The sequence below is a fragment of the Ambystoma mexicanum genome, chromosome 8 (genome assembly GCF_040938575.1).
Source record: "Ambystoma mexicanum isolate Mex_15411 chromosome 8, UKY_AmexF1_1, whole genome shotgun sequence".
Lineage (NCBI taxonomy): Eukaryota > Metazoa > Chordata > Amphibia > Caudata > Ambystomatidae > Ambystoma > Ambystoma mexicanum.
In genome coordinates, this window is record NC_090929.1 from 306,935,881 (window position 1) to 306,955,780 (window position 19,900).

Consider the following 19,900-nt stretch of genomic DNA (forward strand, 5'->3'; position numbering starts at 1 on the left):
TGGAAACAAGTGCTTTGTTTACCAGCTAGCCAACCTATGTGCATAGTCGGACATGAGTTGGGGTTGCTCTCACTTGGAATATCATAATATGTAGCCTGCTTAAAAAAAAGTTATTGGCTCATGACCCAGATTCACTGTCGTTTAACTTGGCCTCCTATGTGGAAACAAATGAGGATTATTTCATGAGAACTTGGAAACAACACCATCCTGCAGTTCAGAAAGCGGCTGATATTTCAATTCTGCTCCTAACATCAAATCCGGATTGCGCCAAAATGTGATTATGGCGCTACAAATGGATTCTAACTCGGCAACAATGTACGTCTTACCAACACTTTGAATGCGGCAACTACAAGATCAAAAGAATGTGTGCCTGAACCTCATCTTGTCAAATTTCCCTGCTGATTTTACAGTAATTTATTCCTTCGGTTCTGACTGATTTTATGGCTCACAAGAGATGTTTTGTTTTGTCGGAAAGGCAATTGCCAAAGTCGATCAACTGTGCAGATTCTGTCATTCTGTCCTTCTTTATCTCACAGACAAACCACCTTTTTACAATCGTTTTTCCGAGAATACTTAAATCTGACTATCTGACTTATGAAAAACTGTGGTACAGGGTTTTAATGGTGAGAATGTATGCGTTAGCATTGCAACTATGAAATTGCTTTAATAATTGGATTTGGACTAGTTATTTTGTATTAATCATTCGCTGCCACCTCCGTCACTTGTAAAATTGATGCTCCAATTTCTTTTAAACTTCCATGTGTCATAGATAATCAATGCATTACTTTTAAACTCCTTATCCCTCTGAGCTTTACATGTCTCTTAATTATAACTTTTTTTATTAGGCTACAATTTTGATGAAAAAATGTTACCTCTAACGCCCAACACCAAAAGTAATAGAGTTGAATTGTAAACAAACTTTTATTCTGAAATATTACATGTTTGCACCGCAGTGTATTTTAACTGATTATGTGATGTTGTGTTTTCCTTACATTTTTCTTTTAATTTTATTACTAATATATTTTACTCACTGATGAGAAAATTGGAACTGTCTTCTTTATGTATATTGAAAGGTTGTATTTTTCAACCATAGCAATAAAAAAAAAATAAAAAATAAAAAAATAAAAGGGAATCCCGAGACTAAGTGAAACTATCTTGAACTTCGGGGAAGGGAAGCAAAGAAGTAAGCCAAGAGCTGGAAGCTCAGAACTTTATTTGGGACATTATTTTTTATGTCCGACATCCCTACACATTGTTTTGCTTTCATTGTGAGGGCAAGTATAGGTTTTGAACACAGACAGACTTTTAAATTGAACTTTCTGACTCAGACTTTCCTTAGTTTTTTTACGTAGGGAAATCCTACAACCATCCTGACATTCGAGTTCATAAAACATTTCTATTTGAACTTTGAATCTGTTGTCTGTGTCTTGCTTCATGTTAACTTCAAAGAGGGCGCATACCTTGGTGGACAGTTCAGTAAGTCACGCTTGATGAATAATGGCTTCAGATTGTGCGGTGCCTTGGTCGGAAAAAAAGTGGCCAATGTGCGTATTAGAATGTGACAATAATATTTGGACTAAGTGGCATAAACTAAATGAGAATGTTCATACCTGCTGGAGAAAGGAGGAGGGGCTGAGAAGGTGTGGATGCGTGGGAACAGAATAAATCAGTTTCATTTGTTTCAAGGTTTGTTCAGGGTTAATGCAGAATGCTAGAGTAATCTGTTCGTGTGCGCTAAAAAATAAAATAAAAACAAAAGACAGCGAAACCAGCGCCTCATAAACTCAAATGAGAATGTGAGAGCGAGGGCCAATTCCTAAAAGGGGAGTGTCCTTTCAGAGCCGTTCACTTACTCTGAGTCCGGGGATTGAAGCGTCAGATGCTTTCAATGTCCGTGACGAACCGCTGGGAAGCAGACGTGGACATGGCTTTTTCTTTTTTTAGAGGGCAAAAGTGACGTTAATCGCATCAGTTGGAAGAGACACTGTGCGTCATGGTGATTAGCCTAAAGCGTTATCCGAGCGCTGCCTGTGGGTTGGGGATTCGAGGGGGGTGATAGGAGAATTAGAAGCTGCGCTTAGTTATTGCGTATGCCAGCGGTGGGTAATATAGACAGTAAAGCATTTTCTTAAGGCAACATTATACTACGCAAGTCAGATTTCTACAGATGTTAACCAATATCTAAATCAGCGTTCACAACGGATATGAGGTCCTGGATACAGAGGACAAAGTAATATACAATGCTGTGTAACGGGACACAACCCATAAACCATGGGTGGGTGATGTAGATAGTAAAACATTTTAAAGAGGTACTGCGTGCAACTGTAAGAAACCGGAGGGTGTCTCACATACTAGCCCCGGGGATCTTTCATCCAGGTGGCTAGGACACAGTCATCGCTATTGGATCCAGTTTCTGGGGGTGGACAAGTGAGGAAGGATCACCTGGATGGGGGGCCCTTGAGAAGTAGAGGTGCGACACAGACGGGTGAGATCCTTCCCATAACACCTTTTCCCCAGCCTACTATGTAGGATGCTTAAATACAATAGTCCCCCCTTTTCTGACAAAAACATCTTTGCACACTGTGAAAGACTGACAAACACCAGTGCCGTCAACATGACTTGTACCAACACAAGTGTCAGGCAGAGTCAGGCGACTGACCAGAAACACACACACCCGACAGCCCAGTCCCTTCCCCACAGGAAAAAAAGGTGGAGCATGAGAGCACAATACAAGCAAGGCAGACCGCACAACGAGAGGGCTTAGTCAGCATGGCAGTTCAAGAGGAGGAGAAAGATGGCGCAAACCAAGAGGGTGACAAGGAGAGAAGAGACCTTGCCCTTTCCAAACAAGGCCCGTTAAACCTCTGCGGAAGGAATCGTAAGACCGCAAACAATAGCCACTGTGTGTTGTAGCAGGTGTCAGAACAAGGCCGCTCCTCCGCAGATAAGCAAGCCGGGGAGAGACACTGGTTTCCGGGGTACCAACCTTGACTCAGGGGGAATAAAAGCAAAGCGGTTCATCACAGCCGGTGAGTCGAGGGGAGAACCGATCAGAAACCAAAATGTGTTGAACGAGAGTAGCAAATGGCTAATTGAACTGAGAAATAACAAAACTATTGATATTGAAAAGGGGAAAACCAGCAGCAGAGAGTCTGGCACTATGTGGGTGCTCACTCAAGAAAAGCTGGGTGATTGCCCAATTGTTGAAACTACCAGAACCAGAAGGCCTTGGGAAAGGCGAGAAGAGGGTCAAATGGTCATACGAGGGTCTTGGAAAATCCTCGGTACAGTCGAAGGTCTTTGACCGACACATGATTGTGAAGCTAAGGGAAGTGAATCCTGCAATGGACAAAGTTGGCTGGAGTGAACCGAAAGAGGATTCCGAAAAAGGGGGGTGAAGTCTAAAGTCCTGAAATAGTGTGTTGATGCGAGTGAACCCGGCAGAAGGATAATCACAATGAACTGTGTAAAAAGACATTAAGCTTTGTGAATACCAAAAGGGGTCTGAGCCCAAACGAGGGAGATCCAAGGGGTGAACAGCCATCACCCGAAGATTTGTGAATGCCAAAGGGGTCGGAGCCCGAATGAGAGATCCAAGGGGTGAGCAGCCATCACTCAAAGATTTGTGAATATACATGGAGAAAACACGAGAGTCAGAGCTATGGTGAACTCGATACCCAGCAACACTTGAACACAAGCAGAGCAAATCCGATGTGGGGAAAGCGATATGCGAGAGGGGTCTGAGCCCGAAGGAGGGGGACCCAAAGGTGAGGAAGTATCACCCAAAGTGCAACTAGAACTTTTATTGAATCTTTGTTTAGATAGATACTTTGAACCGTCAGGCACTTGAAAGCAAGATAGCTATTGGAGGTCCTGATTATCACTAACTTTCTAGGGATCTATGCCGGACGAGGGGGATCCAAGGGTAAAAGGCATCACCCAAACCTGCAAGCAGAAAGGAACTTTTGTTTATTATTGTGAATTCATCAGGTCCACGGCGGCAAGAGACTTTGTAGAAAAGAGACTTGACCACCGAAGGCCCCGATATCTGAAAGCGGAGGCTTGTGCTGGGAAAGCTTGAGCTTGTGCTGTGCTCCGGAATCCTCCCTTATCCTGTGTTTAAAAATGAGGGGAAGGGATACCCCGACGACCACATCCTGACTGATTCTTTGTGAACACTTCATTCTTTATTATGAATATTATCCCACACTTCTGTATTTAGCGTTTCTTCTGTATTTAGCATAAGGATTGGAAATAGGTTTTTCTTAGGCATTTTTTATTTGACAAGACCCCACAAGGACTGCCTTGTTTTTATTTGATGGACGAAGCTTGCTCCCATCTTAGATTTAGGTTTAGATTAGACGTTTTCCAACCTACCGTTGCAGTTTAATAAACACCCTTGAACTGTTATCACTGGGTCTTTATTGTTGCCACCATGAATTCCTTACACAACATTATACTTCATCCGTGCACAGGTTAGTCAGACGGTCTGCACTTAGAACGGATTTGTGGCCCCAAATGTTGAGGACAGAATTGTATACAATGCCAAGTTACGGGACACAGCCGATTAATGTACCGCAGTGCCATACTGTACATTCAAGTTATGGCTATGTACATCAAACCAGAGGGACATACACATGAACTAGTGTTTGCTTGTAATCCACACTGTCATTTAACCATGCAGCATAAAAATCCAAATAAAACGTGGGAAGTCTATTGACTTAAGGAAGGTGTAGTAAAACGTACTAGAGGGCATCCAAGACTGCTTGTTTAGAAAAACTGAAATTGGTTTTTCTATGGATTTAGGTGAAAACAGGCAGTTACAATGTAGTTTATCGGGACTGCCTTCAGGGAGTGGGTCGGGACTAAGTGGTGTGGCCCAACCCACATTACGGTCTTGACACAGAGGCAGCCATTACTGTACAACAGTCCCATGCTATATATCCTGGGTCTGCTTATATACAGAAATGCATAAGGTGGCTTGTAGTTTTTACTGTTACTGGCACCAAGGATGGCACCTGAGGAGTGTGTTGTATTGTGCAGATAGAGGCTACATCACGGCTAAAGTGCTAGAGCTGGTACAGACTGTGTGTATTTATAGTATTAACGGTTCATTAAGACCTTCAGTGCGAGTCCTCAACTGGTGGATGCAGCAGGATTCCTTTTGTCACAGTTTTTGTTCAATGTTAGAATTAACCTTTACTGTATCCAGTACCCACCACTTGAGGTCATACAGTGAGTGTCTCAGTGCAGTGTTCAACCAGGGGGGCAGTGTTGATCTTGCATTTAACGCGCACTCTGTGTTCACATATTCCGGTGTTTACACATCTTTTTGTTTGCCCCATATATCTGAAATGACATGGGCCTTCAATGCAGTTATATCACGTGTTTCATCATACAATTAGTCTGTTAACTTAGTTTGCATGTTTTTTCTCTGATCTGAAAGTCCAGAGTCTTGGTAGTAAATTTACACACTGGCATGTTCCGCAGGGATGGTGTCCTGCAAGTGGTTTAGTCTTGAGCCTCACAATGGCCTGGCACCTAGCGAACGGGGCGTTAGGAAAGATTTCCATTTATTAGTAATTTTCCCTCCAGTTGTGTACTCCCCCAACTTTCTACTGCTGTTTAAACACCATAGTCTGACTTTACTAGTGAAGCACAGCCTTCAGTTGCACTACACTGGGCTTTCGCTCAATTTATTATGGGGAAACTGGTATGCCCTTAAAGACAGTACTGGGAGCCTGTTTCCTGTAGTTCTTTTCAATGTTGCAACTTTTCTGCAACATGGAACAAGTGCACAATGTACCTTACAATACAATGCGCTTGGATCTTCCTTTTGTTTTCAAAAGGATTTTTCAAGAGAAGTGCAGATGTGCCTTGTACAGGGCTGGTGGCAGTTCGCATTATTTTAACCCTTTCATGCTATGCAAACCCGCGTTTACCGCGGTTGGGACAGGATGGTGGCCTGGCTCCAAAATGGCCATGCCACAAGGTTCTTTGTCCTTTCCTTTGGCCATCTTGCCCCTTTGCCTTCCCCAGGTCGAGCCAATCCAGGGCAGTCCTTATTTGGGCATGCATTCTCCCACGAAATGCCAAGCTTTCGCTGGCTTCTGCACACCTTTTGTGTGTGCTTCTAGGATGTGGGATGGTCAGTCTAGTTCCAATAGACATCCTGGGTGCCAGAATGACTGGGACCACTGGGGCCCGTGATTGGTCCACGTCTGGTGTGCCTGTATGTAAGCAGATCTCCCATTGGGTCGTCTTTGTTTTGGCGTGAAGGAGATCCTGGATATGAGAAGGCCCCAAACACCCACACCATGTCGATCTCTTGAGTTCTCACTGAACCCAAGATAGGATCCAACTATCCTGAAACTAAGACGCTGAGTCGAGGAACTGCTGGTGACCCGTTGGAAGGTTTGGCACCCTGAGCCCGCTGTCGTCCCGCTGGACCCCTCTGGATCTGATCGAACTATAAGGTCTGCGAAGATGCTTCGACCCATTGGAATAGTGGGACCAAATATTCTCGGCACCTTCCTCAAATCCTGCAAGTAAGCCTTCTCAGAAGTGTCCCTGGGCCAACCAGTGGGCTGACCAGCTTGCGCAGGACCTTTGCTCTGACAATGCCGCCGTTTCGAAGAGACCCTTGAAACTTGAAGCATCACAAGCTCTGTGTTCACTGCACTTTAACACTGAATTTCGTACACTTGGCATTCCCAGGTCTGGAGTAAAGAGAGAGCGCCCAAACTGGAGTACACGCAGTTACCGTGTCGCCCAACTGTGGTGACGAACGTCGCAATGTGGGGTACATTTAAGGCCCTTGCAGAAATCCCTTCAAACAAAAGAAAACATGGAAATAATGCGGAGAAAAAAGGCAGCGCATGCTGCATATATGTGGCGAGCACTAAACACAACAATGCCACCAAAAGAAGTGCTCAGCATTGTTTCACCTCCATTTGAAATCATCTGAAAATAACCTGCATGCAGAATGGCACCACATTTGCTGTTCTGTTTTCTGAATACTAAAGCTGCACACACAACATCCAAGACGGCTTTGCAATTTGCTCTCGAGTTCATTTTAAAACATCACAGAGTTGTGCCCTTCATGGAAACCAATCCTGGCATGCTTTATTTCTGCTGAGTACCAAGATGTGAGGCAATACATTTCCAGAACAGCTGATGTACTGGGAAATTACTTGAAAGGCAAAGAATTTGGTTTTCCATGTAAACACGGCTTGCGTTTTCTTTTCTATAAACCATCGCGCACAAACTGCTGTAAAGGAAATAAATAACGCTGTGTTTCTTTTTCTCATGTCAATTTCAAAGAAATGCTTGGCAGTATATCTCTCTGTGTCCCGAAACTGACCATATCTGTAAAAGCACTCCAGAAGGTTAATTAATAAGGCGCTGTGTGCTGCAAAAACCGCACTGGTAAACTCAAAATGAACTGAAATAAACACACGTTTGAATTTGCTCTTCTGAAAAATCAGGAAAATGCTGTTTAAAAGTAAAATGACAAATTACAGTGTTGCTCACATAGAAACAGTATTGTCTATGTGGGGGGGTTAAAGTGACATGGCTACCTAAAATGTACATTTATTCCCAAAAAGACTTGGTTTCTGTTGAAAGAAAGAAAATAAAAATTTGGAAACCAGAAGAACATGTTGGCCCAGGCACTATGGTGCCCTGCCTTCCATGGGAAAATAATTACCTCCACAAGTGAACCAGCCCCCATGGGCACATGAAAGGGCCAAAGTATGAGAGTCTGCAGCCTCGTCAGACTGGCCGGCATCCCTACCAAAAGGAACAAAGGACCCAAGGGGAACCAGCATTTTCACCAAGAGGTGTGATTTCCTTTGACACCGCTCGCCTCAAAGGGCATCATGGAAACCCTGTGATTAGGCTGACCCAGGGGAAGTCAATTCGGTTGTGGGGGTGGCAGCACCACCCACATTTTTGGTAAATCCACCTCACTGACAATCAAGGACATTTATACTTTAATATATATTTCCCCGCAATCTGAATAAGCAGCAATGTGAAATTATGACAATTTTCATGTGATTTTGAAAAAAGTACAATGAGACCATGTGCATCGTTCTGGCACGTGGTGGACTGGAATGGCAGGAAAATGCATTTCTGGGTGAATTATAAACGGCACAGACATCCAACTTGATGAAAATATGCGAAATAGTACTGGGCATATGCGTAGCCATTTGCAGAATTTTAAATATTGTTTTTCCTGGAAATGGCAAAATTGGGCCAAAGGGTGATGCAACATCATACAGAATTGGCATTCGGACTAGCCAATTATATGGGATCTGCAGATCTGCTTTTTATGATGGTGACTAGTATATATTTGATGTTTTGCTCCATAACTCATTTTTGTATAACAAAATAGGCTTGTGAGACAAAGGGAGTCATAAAATGCACACACATAACATGATGTCACTTCCCCTGAACCAATCAGCCCGGAGCGAGGAGGGAACACCAGTAGCCTGGCATTTCCCAATAGATGGATAAGTCCAGAGTACTTTCCCCCAAATTTTAAAATTCTATGATGTCACTCTGGCTATATAAGGGGGAGACAGGGAGACACAAGGATATTCAATATTCAAGATTCAAAGACTCCAAAACCAGATCCAGAGGCAGCTGAGTCCATCCAGGCAGGACCATCCATCCAGGCAGAACCACCCTCCAGATTCAGCCGTACCCAAGCATCCAGGGAGAAAGGAGGAAAGGCAGTTGATCCCATTTGGGAGAGCCCAGTGACCAGACCATGCCCAGCTGACCCAGTGACCAGATCTCTTGACCCCACTGCCTAGTGACCAGATCCTTGGCCCCGCTGTTCAGAGACCTTGCTGGATGTCCAAATAACCAAACTCAAGCTTGCCTTTTAAGTATCCTACCACCCAGTGCCAGAAACTGCATATCCAGCTCTTTTGACCCTTGTATCCTATTGAAATCCCATTAAAATCCCACTCATATCCCAAATTGCCAGTATCCTCCGTTAACCCTTTCCTTAGAAGAATCTGTTTTAGTCCATATCGGTTAGCATATTCCTTTTCTGATTCTCTCAGTTATCTGTGTAAATTCCTCGTATCATTTTAAATAATCAATGAATTCCCCTATAAAGAGATTCATGGTGAGCTGGTTACAATTTGAACTCAACCACCTCAGGACAAGTACCTTTCCTTAACAATTATAGTCCTTAAAATATAGTCTCAGTAGACATAGTCATTGTCCTAACAAAACTGAATTTGCCTGTGTATTTTGCTTTTCTTTAAAAATCCGACTTCCATTTCCAATAGAAAAACCCATACCATCATCCTATAGTCACCCCTTCCCCTCAGTATCCTATCTATTCTGTAGCTGCATCTCTGATCTTAAAAACCGATTTCCGATTTTGCCTGCTACGCCCACTTTCTTAACTGCTTGTTATTCTAAAAGCCTGTGTAAAAAAACTGCAATTCTGCAGCGTGCATTTTCTTGTGCATCGTTTCCCTCCCAAAATCGATTTTCTCACCTGTGTTCACGGTGCTTTGCTGTCTTGCTCAGTAGCCCGTAAATTTCCTTGTCTCTTCAGTGCAGCCACAGACATTTCTGTCATAGCTATCCTACCACCAGTGTAAACTGATCTATTAGTAACCAGTAAATTCCGAGTAAGCCATTTCGCTCATTTTGAGGGTTTACATTTTTGTTTCTGGCTTCCCATTCTGGGGTGGTGGGCTGAATCTTAAATCTGATTTCCCCCTCTTCTTTCTGACTCCTTGCCACTGCTTTCGATCCACAAAGAATTTAGTCAGCAGGTGTTTGGGGGAAGTGTTGCAGGGGGAGTGCATAACCGGTATCCCTACAAAATATCCCCACCAAAAATATCGCCGTACATATGGCCGTTTGTCTCGCCATAGACGATACTTTTGGGGAGTATATTTTGTGGGACCGGGGGATGAAAGGGTGTCCCCCGCACATTTTAAAATAATGCAGGTGTTGCAGGGGTGTCCCCCGCAGGGTCCATGGGTCAATATCACAGCAAAAATATGCGATATTTTTGTATCGCAATATTTTTGCGGGGAGATTAACACATGGAAACGCATAACCTATGTGCCATCTGTGATTGTGAAGAAAAGTGATTTTGTTTCCATTTCTATTAAAGGTGTAGGCATTTTACATTAGAAGTTGAATTGTGTTATAAAATTTTGCATTTGCATTGCCACACCGTGATGGCTGCTGCCCTAATTTTGTTTTGCTCAGATTTTTCATTGCATTCTAAATAAATAAATATTTCATTGTTACACACCGGCCTGGTTCATGGTCCATTGCGACACAAGGTACTTTTCAAGGTGGGTGTGAGACGGGTTGGGGCCTACTCAAACCAAGAATCAAATAAAAATTAAAACGTTTTTATTGTGCACCACCTTCAGTGTCCATGGGAGAAGTCCCTGGCTGGAGCGTGCCGTGTCATAAGATCCATCCACCAGGAGCAGAGCAATTGCCACTGTCCCGTTTGGGAATCAACACTTCACCGCTGAAAGCCGCAGAGCCGCACTACTGACACATTTGTACCTGCAACCGAAGTGGGCTTGACTGCCAATCTTTGGTCCGGAATGCGCCAGGTGTCAGTGAGTACTTGCAACCCTTACCGATTACCCCTAGCGCACCCACCCACTTTTACGCACAAGTGTCCCCTGGGGGCCACTCTCCTTTCCACAGATAGCCTGAGCTATCGAACCATTCCCAACTCCTGGAACCGGTTCTGCCCTTTTGGAGAAGACCCTCCATGAATAGTGGGAAGTTATTCTGCATCACCTCACCCACCTTCCTGAGCTGCTACAGACCCTACAAGAGAACCCGTTTTTCGCCCTATCGCATGCACCAGCATTTGAAAGTACATGGAGCGCTAGGCTCCTCTCTTCGTAGGGACTGGACTGCCTCTCAGTTAGGAATTGAACTTTGTAGAACTGCCTAAATAATATTTGCACTGCTGGCTTCCTTCCTTTTCAGGTTGTGGACCCATTATGTGCTTTTAACCCTTTAGGCCACTTGGTCTTGTATATATGTATTTTAGTACGATTGTATTGGTTTAAAAGTATTACTGTTGAACATTACTGTGTATTGAAACTCAAAGGCCTTGGATAAATGTACTTTTAATGTATCTACACCTGACTGGGAGTGATTTGTAAGTGCCCTTTACTCTGTGTGCTCATTGAGGTCTTTCAGTCACCCTCACCCCTCCTGAGACCTAGTCTTGATCGCCGCCAATGCTACCTTGATTGGTCTGGCTTGTCCAGAAGGTTACCCTGTTCCAAGAAACTCAGCTGGCCTTCTGAACCTCTCCCCAACAGGTCAGAGTTCAGAAATCCATCTTAACACCGTGTCCACCTGAGCCCGTGAGTTTTGTGGCTAGGTAGGCTCGTCTTCAGGCAGTAGTTGCCTCATGTGGAATGCTGGCAATTTTGAAGAGTAACCTGTGATCAAACTTCTTAGTTGCTATTTGAAGCATGTACGGAGGCGATGGAGTCGTAGAAAATGATTTATTTTCAAGTGAGTAATAAACCCGGCGCCCCACACTGCGACTGCATACACCACTCCTCAAGCCTCTCTCAACGGTCACTTCGAATCCCCCAACAATCAAATAGCATTCCACACAAACATTCTATGCAGACGCAGTCAGGGAGCCACATGAACATTAACAATATGAATACAACATCACCCCCCCCTTTAAATATTGAAAAGCAAACAAAGTTACCTTTATAATTATACATGACAGCGATAACAGTCTGGAAACCAAATGAAATTACTATAATATTAGTCAGCAGGAAACAACAAAAAAATTAGAATTCAACTTTGCATAACATAATCTCTGGTCCAAAACGGTAATCTTCTTTCTCTTGTATTACGCACAAAACTATGTTCAGGAACATCATCACTTTGAGAGATATTTGCTTCTCGAGCCGGTCTGACTATCCCCCCCATTCACATCCTCCAACTCGTACTGAATGTGATCAATCGCCAAACAAATCTGTCGCTCTTCTCTCACTTCCAAATTTCCCAACTCTTCCATGCTTCCCTTTCCACATCCATTTACTGACCCTATCCAAATTCCACACAGCTCCACCAGCAACTCTAACAGCTCTTCTGAACACTTGTACCACCTCAACCGGACTGCTGTATTTAGGGTCACCCTTTCTCACGTTTCTTCCAAACTTAATTCGCACAAAATCTCCTGGTAAGATTTTCAGCTTGGGCTCTCCTGTGGAGAAACTACTCTTAACCCGATGTCTGACCAAACTATGATTTCCACTATGTAAAGCTTTCCTGTGATTAACCCATTCTGGATTAAGCAAAGTATTAGGAGCTCTTCCCCTCATTAATTCAAATGGAGAGACATCCATTCCCCTCTTAACAGACATCCTACTACTCCATATCCTCTCCTTGAGGACCTCATCCACCGACAAATGATTACTCAAAGCCAACTCTACCGCCTCCCCAATCACACGGTTATACCTCTCCACTAATCCGTTGGTTTGTGGATGATATAAAGCTGAAAACCTCCATTCAATTCCCCGATCTCTTTGCAAAATATCTCACTTCTCTACTTTTGAATTGAACTCCATTGTCACTAATGACTATTTTGGGAAATCCTTCCCCCCTGCAAATTTGCATGATACATTTTATTATCTCTTGACTATCAATTTTACTCACTGCCTTGACTTCAGGCCACCCTGAGTAGAAATCAACCAAAACTATCAAGAACTTCTTCTCACCAATCAACTTTGGATATGGCCCAACAATATCAATCCCTACCATTTCCCATGGTGCTTCACCCTTACAAATGCTAATAGGTTTAGACTTGACAATTATACAACTCTTGTCACTGAACTGACATGGCCAGCAATTTCTAACCGCTCTCTCTATCATCAGATCGCTACCTGGCCACCAGTATTTCAATCTCACATTGTTGTTTGTGCCCGTAATGCCAGGATGACCCTGGTGTGCTTTTTCAATAAGTTCATCATATAACTTACGTGGGGGAATTAGTTTGTCCCCCTTCACTAGAAATCCATCCTCCATTGACAATTCATCCGTCACCTCCCAGAATCTCAAACATGCTTCGCTAACTGCCTTCTTTTCAGGCCATCCAGATTTCGTGTATTCATTGATTTGTAACAGTTCAATATATTTGCCCAACTCCTCAATCCAGGTATCCCTGGACGTGACCTCAGACACAACAGCCACCATCTCATCATCCATCTCCACCATTGTCTGCCTACTTCCCAATGGTAATCTAGATAGAAAATCAGCAACAACATTCCTTTTTCCAGGCACGTACTTCACTACAAAGTTATAATCTTGCAGTTTAAGACTAGGTCTCGCCAATCTCGGCGAGGCTTTGCACATTCCTTTGACTGTAAGGACTTCAATCAATGGCTTATGGTCCGTCTGAATCACAAATTTTGTTCCCCACAAATATTTCCTGAAATAATTCACCTCCCAAGAACAAGCCAGTAATTCCTTTTCAATTACTGAATATCTACTCTCTGCATCTGAAATGGCTCTTGAGGCATGACTGATTATTTTCTCCTTGGCATCTTCGTCTATCTGTGATAAAACTGTTCCTAAACCATTCCCGCTGGCATCCACTGTGATCTTAGTCATCCTACCAAACTCAAACCCTCCCAACTCCAAAGAGTTACATATTTCTGTTTTTATGAAACCTACCGCCTTATCGCAATCATCATTCCACAGAAACTTAGCATCCTTTTTCAACAATTTTCTCAAAGGCTCTGTGACACTCGCAAAGTTTTTAACAAACCTATTATAATACTCGCATAAGCCCAAAAATGATCTCAACTCATCTTTGTTCTTAGGATTAGGAGACTCCTTAATTGCTTCCATGGCATCCCTTTTTGGTTTGTACCCTTTGCCATTTACAGTATGTCCTAAATATTCTACTTCATCAACTCCAATTTTACACTTGCTTTCAAACCAACATCTTCTAATCTTTTCAACATATCTGTCAACCTGTTATCATGTTCTTCAACTCCTTTTCCAAACACAATAATGTCATCTTGATACACAAAGATCCCACTTAAACCCTTAAGAACATGCATCATAACCCTTTGAAATACAGCTGCCGCGGACGCTAAACCAAACGGCATGCGTTTATACCTAAACAGACCATGTGGCGTAATAAAAGCTGTAATGTCTCTGCAATCCTCAGTAAGTGATATTTGATGATAGGCTCTTGAGATCTAACGTAGAAAACACGTCCGCATTTCCATTACAATTCAACATTTCAGAAATAATGGGAAGAGGGAAAATATCAGTTTTTATGTTTTTGTTGACATCCCTCAAGTCCACGCAAATCCTGAGTTTGCTGTTTTTCTTTAGCGCCACAACAATGGGGCTCACACACTCGGAAGACTCAATTTTTTCTATAACACCTTCAAATTCCAACAATGTCAACTCCTGCTCAACTTTGTCAGCAATGGCAAATGGAACCGGTCTAGACTTTGTGTGTCTAACAGGCACAGCTCCTTTCTTGAGGCGAATTCTGTGCGCAATATCCTTTAATAAGCCCAACTTTGACTTAATTTTATTTTTCTCCGCTGACACTTCCTTTCTTCGTTGTTGACTACTATTAACCAGTAGAATCTGTTCCTCCGTACATGGATCTAACCTGATTCTCAAGCCAGCTTGGTCTCTCCATCCTATGATGTTCACACCTTTTTCTGCCACATAAACTTTAACCTGTGCTCGTCTGTCTTTAAATTGAATGATACAAGAAAACCACCCAATCATTTTGATCTTTGATCCTTCAAATCCACCCGGATTTCTAATGTCTGATGAAATCAACTCGCTTTTGAGACCACGTGTCATAAGGTTCTGCCATGTTTTCTTAGTAATAATTGTCCATGGTGAACAACTATCCACCTTCACTCTTGTAACGCTCACCTGATTCCCGTAGAGGCGCCGGTCTTGACTGGACGTATACCGTATCTTCAAAGGTGATGTGTTACACACGGCTGGCTCTTTGGGCTGGACCTCTGTGCACTGTATGTCTGACTCGAAGGGTAAGATGTCTGCAGATAGAAAATATGGGATTAAGGAACTGGGTTATTGAATGTCTCCCTTCTTCCCTTTCTCTTCTCCTGTAGAACCCCAAAGGTTAACGCTCTCACCTTAGGTAAGTGAACGCCGTGCTCTCCATCTGCCTCGGGGCAGGGTGCTGTAACCAGTTTCTTCACTGGATAAGGGGAGCAGGCCTCTTGACTTCAGAGGACTGCTGTCCGTCGTTTACTGCACGAACGGTAAGTTTCGAGTAATTCTAATGTCTTTAAAGTCTTTAGTAATGATGTTTCTTGTTTTGCAGGGTTCCGGCGATGGCGGATGACGGGCTGAAGTGAGTTGAAGATGGAGCCCTTGTGATGAATAGAAGCGCCTGGAAGCACGTAAGTAAGCGCTTGTTGCCTGCTTCACGATGCGCTCTAACTGTCTTTTTATTTTGCAGGTACAAGTTCGGAGCGGCTGCAGGGTGCCGGAATACCCACTGGGTTAGATGTGGAAAGGAGTAATGGCACGTGAGTATTAAAGTTCCCCAATGTCTTTAAACGCACCTTGTTTTGTCTTTCAGATGCGGGATGCAGCGCCGAAGGCCTCCGGAGCGTGCGAAGAGTTGGTAAGCTTTTGTCTTTCAGATGCTGGAATGCAGTGTGAAGACCTCCGGAGCGCACGAAGAGTAGGTAAGCCTTTGTCTTTCAGATGCCGGAATGCAGCGCGAGGCGTTGGTGACAGCCGATGGACCAGGTAAGTGAAGAGCTGTCACTGAAGACCGTAATGCTAACCTGTTCTTTCTTGTCTTTATAGGTGTTGCTGAAGACTGGATTCAGGATGGTAAGCCTTTTTCCTTAGGCCCAGGATCAGATGCAGAAGACACGATGAGCGTTCTGCTGCAGAGGATGCAGAATAACGCAAAGCAAGATTCATCCATCGGGTGTGGTTTAAATAGCCTCCTGTAGTGCTTAGGTGTCTCCTTCCACAGCCACGCCTAGGTAAGAAAAGAGTTCCTGCTTTCCAGAAGAGTTCCAGTGTTCTGAATCTAGGGAGTGGCTCCTGCCCCACCCAACAGGAAAAGTAGTTCCAAACAGAAGAGGATCAGAGGCTCAACTGGCAGGCAAGTAAGCAGCATGGTCTGCTGCAGGTAAGTCCACCCAAGCATTATGAGTCCGGCGCTTCCAGCGCTGGGACTGGGCATATTTATGAGCCTGGTGCCACTGGCGCCAGGACTGGGTCCAAAAGGTCCCAATTGGGACTGGTTGGCACTCGGAACCTGGGTTATGGATCTGCTTCCAAGGAAGTTGGGAAAACCCGGACCTTTTGGAAGCAGAGATCATGACACTCTAAGCTTCCAATTATCTAGAACCACCTCGCAACTCGGGCACTTAAATTCTCCTTCCGGAGGTTCATGTATGAAGAACACCCTTTCTTCATCTGACTCTTCATCCATGACAGAAACTTTCTTCTTCTTTCTACATACAACTGTAAAATGACCTTTTATGCCACAATTTCCACATTTCTGTCCCAGTGCCGGACACTGTTTTGCATTCGCATAATGACCAATTCTGCCACAGTTATAACACCCGTTTCCATCTCTTGGTTGGGTATTCTGAAATCTTTGATCATATTGTGTACGAGGTTCATTCTTTGACCAATTTCTTCCTTGAACTTTATTTGAACTTCGTCTGTACTCTGGATTTTTTGCTTTATTGCTCTTTCCTGGAGTGACTTCAGTCTTGTCTTTGGATCGCAGTGCATTAACCTGGCCTTGTTCCTCTTGTTCCTGTACTACCTTGGTAGTGTGACGTTGCATGCTCTGTACAGCTTCTTCTTTCTTGTCTTTCATCTCCTTGGAGCATAATTGACTATGCTCCACCCGCTTTGCAATGGCTATAGTCTCCTGTAGTGATGGATTGCCAACCATCCACAGTCTGTCTTGAACTATATTATCTTTTGAGTGAATAATTATCTGATCTCGTATTAATTCATCAAGGGTGATGCCATTGCCGAATTGACAGGTCCGCGATAAGACCCTCACTGCTGAAACATATTCCTCAATACTCTCGTTTTCTTTTTGCACTCTGGTGTAAAATTTATATCCACATTAGTTTCCGGAGCATAGTACTTGTCCAATTGTCTTATGGCCCTGTCATGTTCGTCAGCATCTCCAGCTTCATCTCTCGTCAATTCTGGAAGTTCTCTATACTTCTTCTGACCCTCTAATCCAAGGGCATGCAACAAAAGCAGCTTCTTCTTGTGGGATGTGAGTTTTTCATGTTCCACAGCTTGAATATAGTTTAATCAAAACTCCTTCCACTCTGACCAGACAACTGCTGGTTGTCCTGGAGTCGGCAAAAAACTTGCTGGAGGCTGAATACTTATGCCCTGCATTCTAGTAACTCAAAAGGCCTCTCCACAGTTGTGCAAGTGTGGAGGTATAGAGTTACTAAGACACCGTCTTACAATTCTTTGATAATCTTTATGTGAGCATCCCTTCTTCAATCTTCATGTAGGGAGAAGAGGGAAGAGAAAAAAAGATTTTTTTTTCTTCCAAGTACTGGGACGAGGATGAAGGTGCCTAATCCTCATCCTCCCCAGACTTCCTGGTCCACAAAGTGCGCGATCACGTGAGCGCTGGAGGGTCCTTTACTCTTATGAAGCGCAATGCTGATCCTGGTACTGGAAATGCTCACAATCACGTGACCGCGAGCCAACAAAAGGTCCTTTAATCTAATACACGCGATGCTGCGCGCGTATGACTGGAAACGATCGCACTTTCGATCGAAACGTCCCTCATTTACCCATCCGCAACGGGAACACTTGCCTTTGACAAATTGCTTTGAATGCTTCTGGTAAGACCTCCTACTCTCTGCACAATTGAACGTGGATGCGGTCCGTTCGGAGCTCCAGCTCTATCTTCAACGTGGGTTCTCGTGGGACGCCGGGCATCCTCGTCGCCAAAATGAAGTATGTACGGAGGCGATGGAGTCGTAGAAAATGATTTATTTTCAAGTGAGTAATAAAACCGGCGCCCCGCACTGCGACTGCATACATCCACTCCTCAAGCCTCTCTCAACGGTCACTCCGAATCCCCCAACAATCAAATAGCATTCCACACAAACATTCTATGCAGAAGCAGTCAGGGAGCCCCATGAACATTAACAATAACAATATGAATACAAAACTATTATGAGGCATGCAGCCACATTTTTAACTACTCTAAGAGGGGCCAGGTGCCTGGTTGGGACGCCAAGAAGGACAGCGTTCACTCCATTGAGGTACAAGATTAACATGTCTTGGGATTTAGCTCTTATAACCTCATGGTGGGAGGAAGAGTTTAACTTCCGTTGCAGTGCTAGCTGCTACAAGGCAGTTAACTGATCAGGTGATCCATTACTAAAAGTATAAAACCATTTTGTACAGGAGCTTCAAGCACCACGCACGTGAACAATAAATGCAAGAAGTTATTTTGGGAAAATACGGAAGAATGATTGATCGTCCTGTTGGGTCATATGTACACAGTCGGTGAAAAAATCTTGTTCCCCAATTCGCTACTCATTACTAATACCAACGTCCAGGTTGATTGTGTAGCAGTAACATAGACTGCATGAACACAGCGAATGTAGCAAAACAGCTAGGATGAGACAGGAAAGTAAGCGACAGCCTGGCCCAAAAAAGGTTTACTGATTATACAGGCGTGGCACAAGAAGGTGTTTTAATTATGCAAGAAGATATCAGAACGGTTTCCCCAACCACCCATATATCCAAGCTAAATGTGTGGCATACCAATTTGGCGAAATCTAACCAGGAATAAAATACAATGGCGGTTAGCTGTGCTATTGTACACCTCCAGTCCACGGCAAAAGGCACAAAAAGCAAGGTGCTGATGCAGAGGCGTTGCTAGGAGGTGCCTGAGGGGGCTCGGGTCTTTTGGTTGTAGCCCCGGATAGAAGATCAGCAGCTACAACCAAAAGGCTAGCTAGCCCCGAGTGCCGGCAGTCCCGACATTAGCATTGCCCCGGATCTTTTCCAGACCTGGAACGAAGTCATGTACTGCAATTTTTCATGATCTTGTCACGCCACGATACAGAACTAAAATATAAGCATAAGTGTGGCGCGTCACCACTGGAAAACCCTGTGCTCTTCAGTGTATATATTTATTAAATTATGATACAGTAAAACCGGAGTCCCCCACCCACACAGACCCTCTCCACGGACCTGGAACTGCTCGATAGCCTTGAGCGGTTCAGTACAGTTTGTCAGCGTCTCTTTCAGATCCTCCCCATTGGCGACCCCTAGGTCCTGCAGCCCGGAGTACATCCTGCTCGCCCAGTAGGGTACCAATGGAAGTGTCTAATTCCCATGCGAGAAACAGACCAAAGCAACGGCCCGCCTACTTTTCTTCACGTGACTCTAGCACGTCCCGACGTGTCTGGTAAACCACGAGGGTAGTGGCCAATTCCCATCCGAGAAACGGACCTTGCCAACGTCCCGCCTACCCCTCTTCACGTGACTTTGGGCACGTTTCTTTGCTTACCATGCACGTTGTGTCCGGTGTAATTTTCTTCCTCATCCTGATTTTCGCCTTTTTTGGAGTGGGTGCTGGGAAGGCTTCGACTGATCGACTCTGTTGCCACTCTGCAAGAGCAACCGCAACCTGGTTGGTCTTGGGTGGCGGAGATTAAAATGCGAATACCAGTGGAGTTCCTGCAAGACACCAGAAGTCGCGTCCGACTTCATCTTGTTGCTCATCGTGATTTTTGTGAACGGGAAGGCTCGGGCTGCAAGAGCAGCAGGAATATCCGTACTCTTGGATGGGATATTAAAATGGGCATTTTCTTCTGGA

At 44.1% G+C, this 19,900-nt stretch overlaps 1 protein-coding gene across 1 annotated transcript in view; it reads right to left on the minus strand.

Moving 5' to 3' along the window:
• NELFB (negative elongation factor complex member B) overlaps positions 1–19,531 on the minus strand; it is a 411,812-nt gene extending 392,281 nt beyond the window's left edge. Inside the window, exon 1 of the mRNA XM_069609721.1 lies at positions 19,273–19,531. Within this exon, the coding sequence (XP_069465822.1) occupies positions 19,273–19,374 (102 nt within the window). The 5' untranslated portion in view covers positions 19,375–19,531. The remainder of the gene's footprint in view (positions 1–19,272) is intronic.
• Between the last annotated feature and the right edge of the window lie 369 nt (positions 19,532–19,900).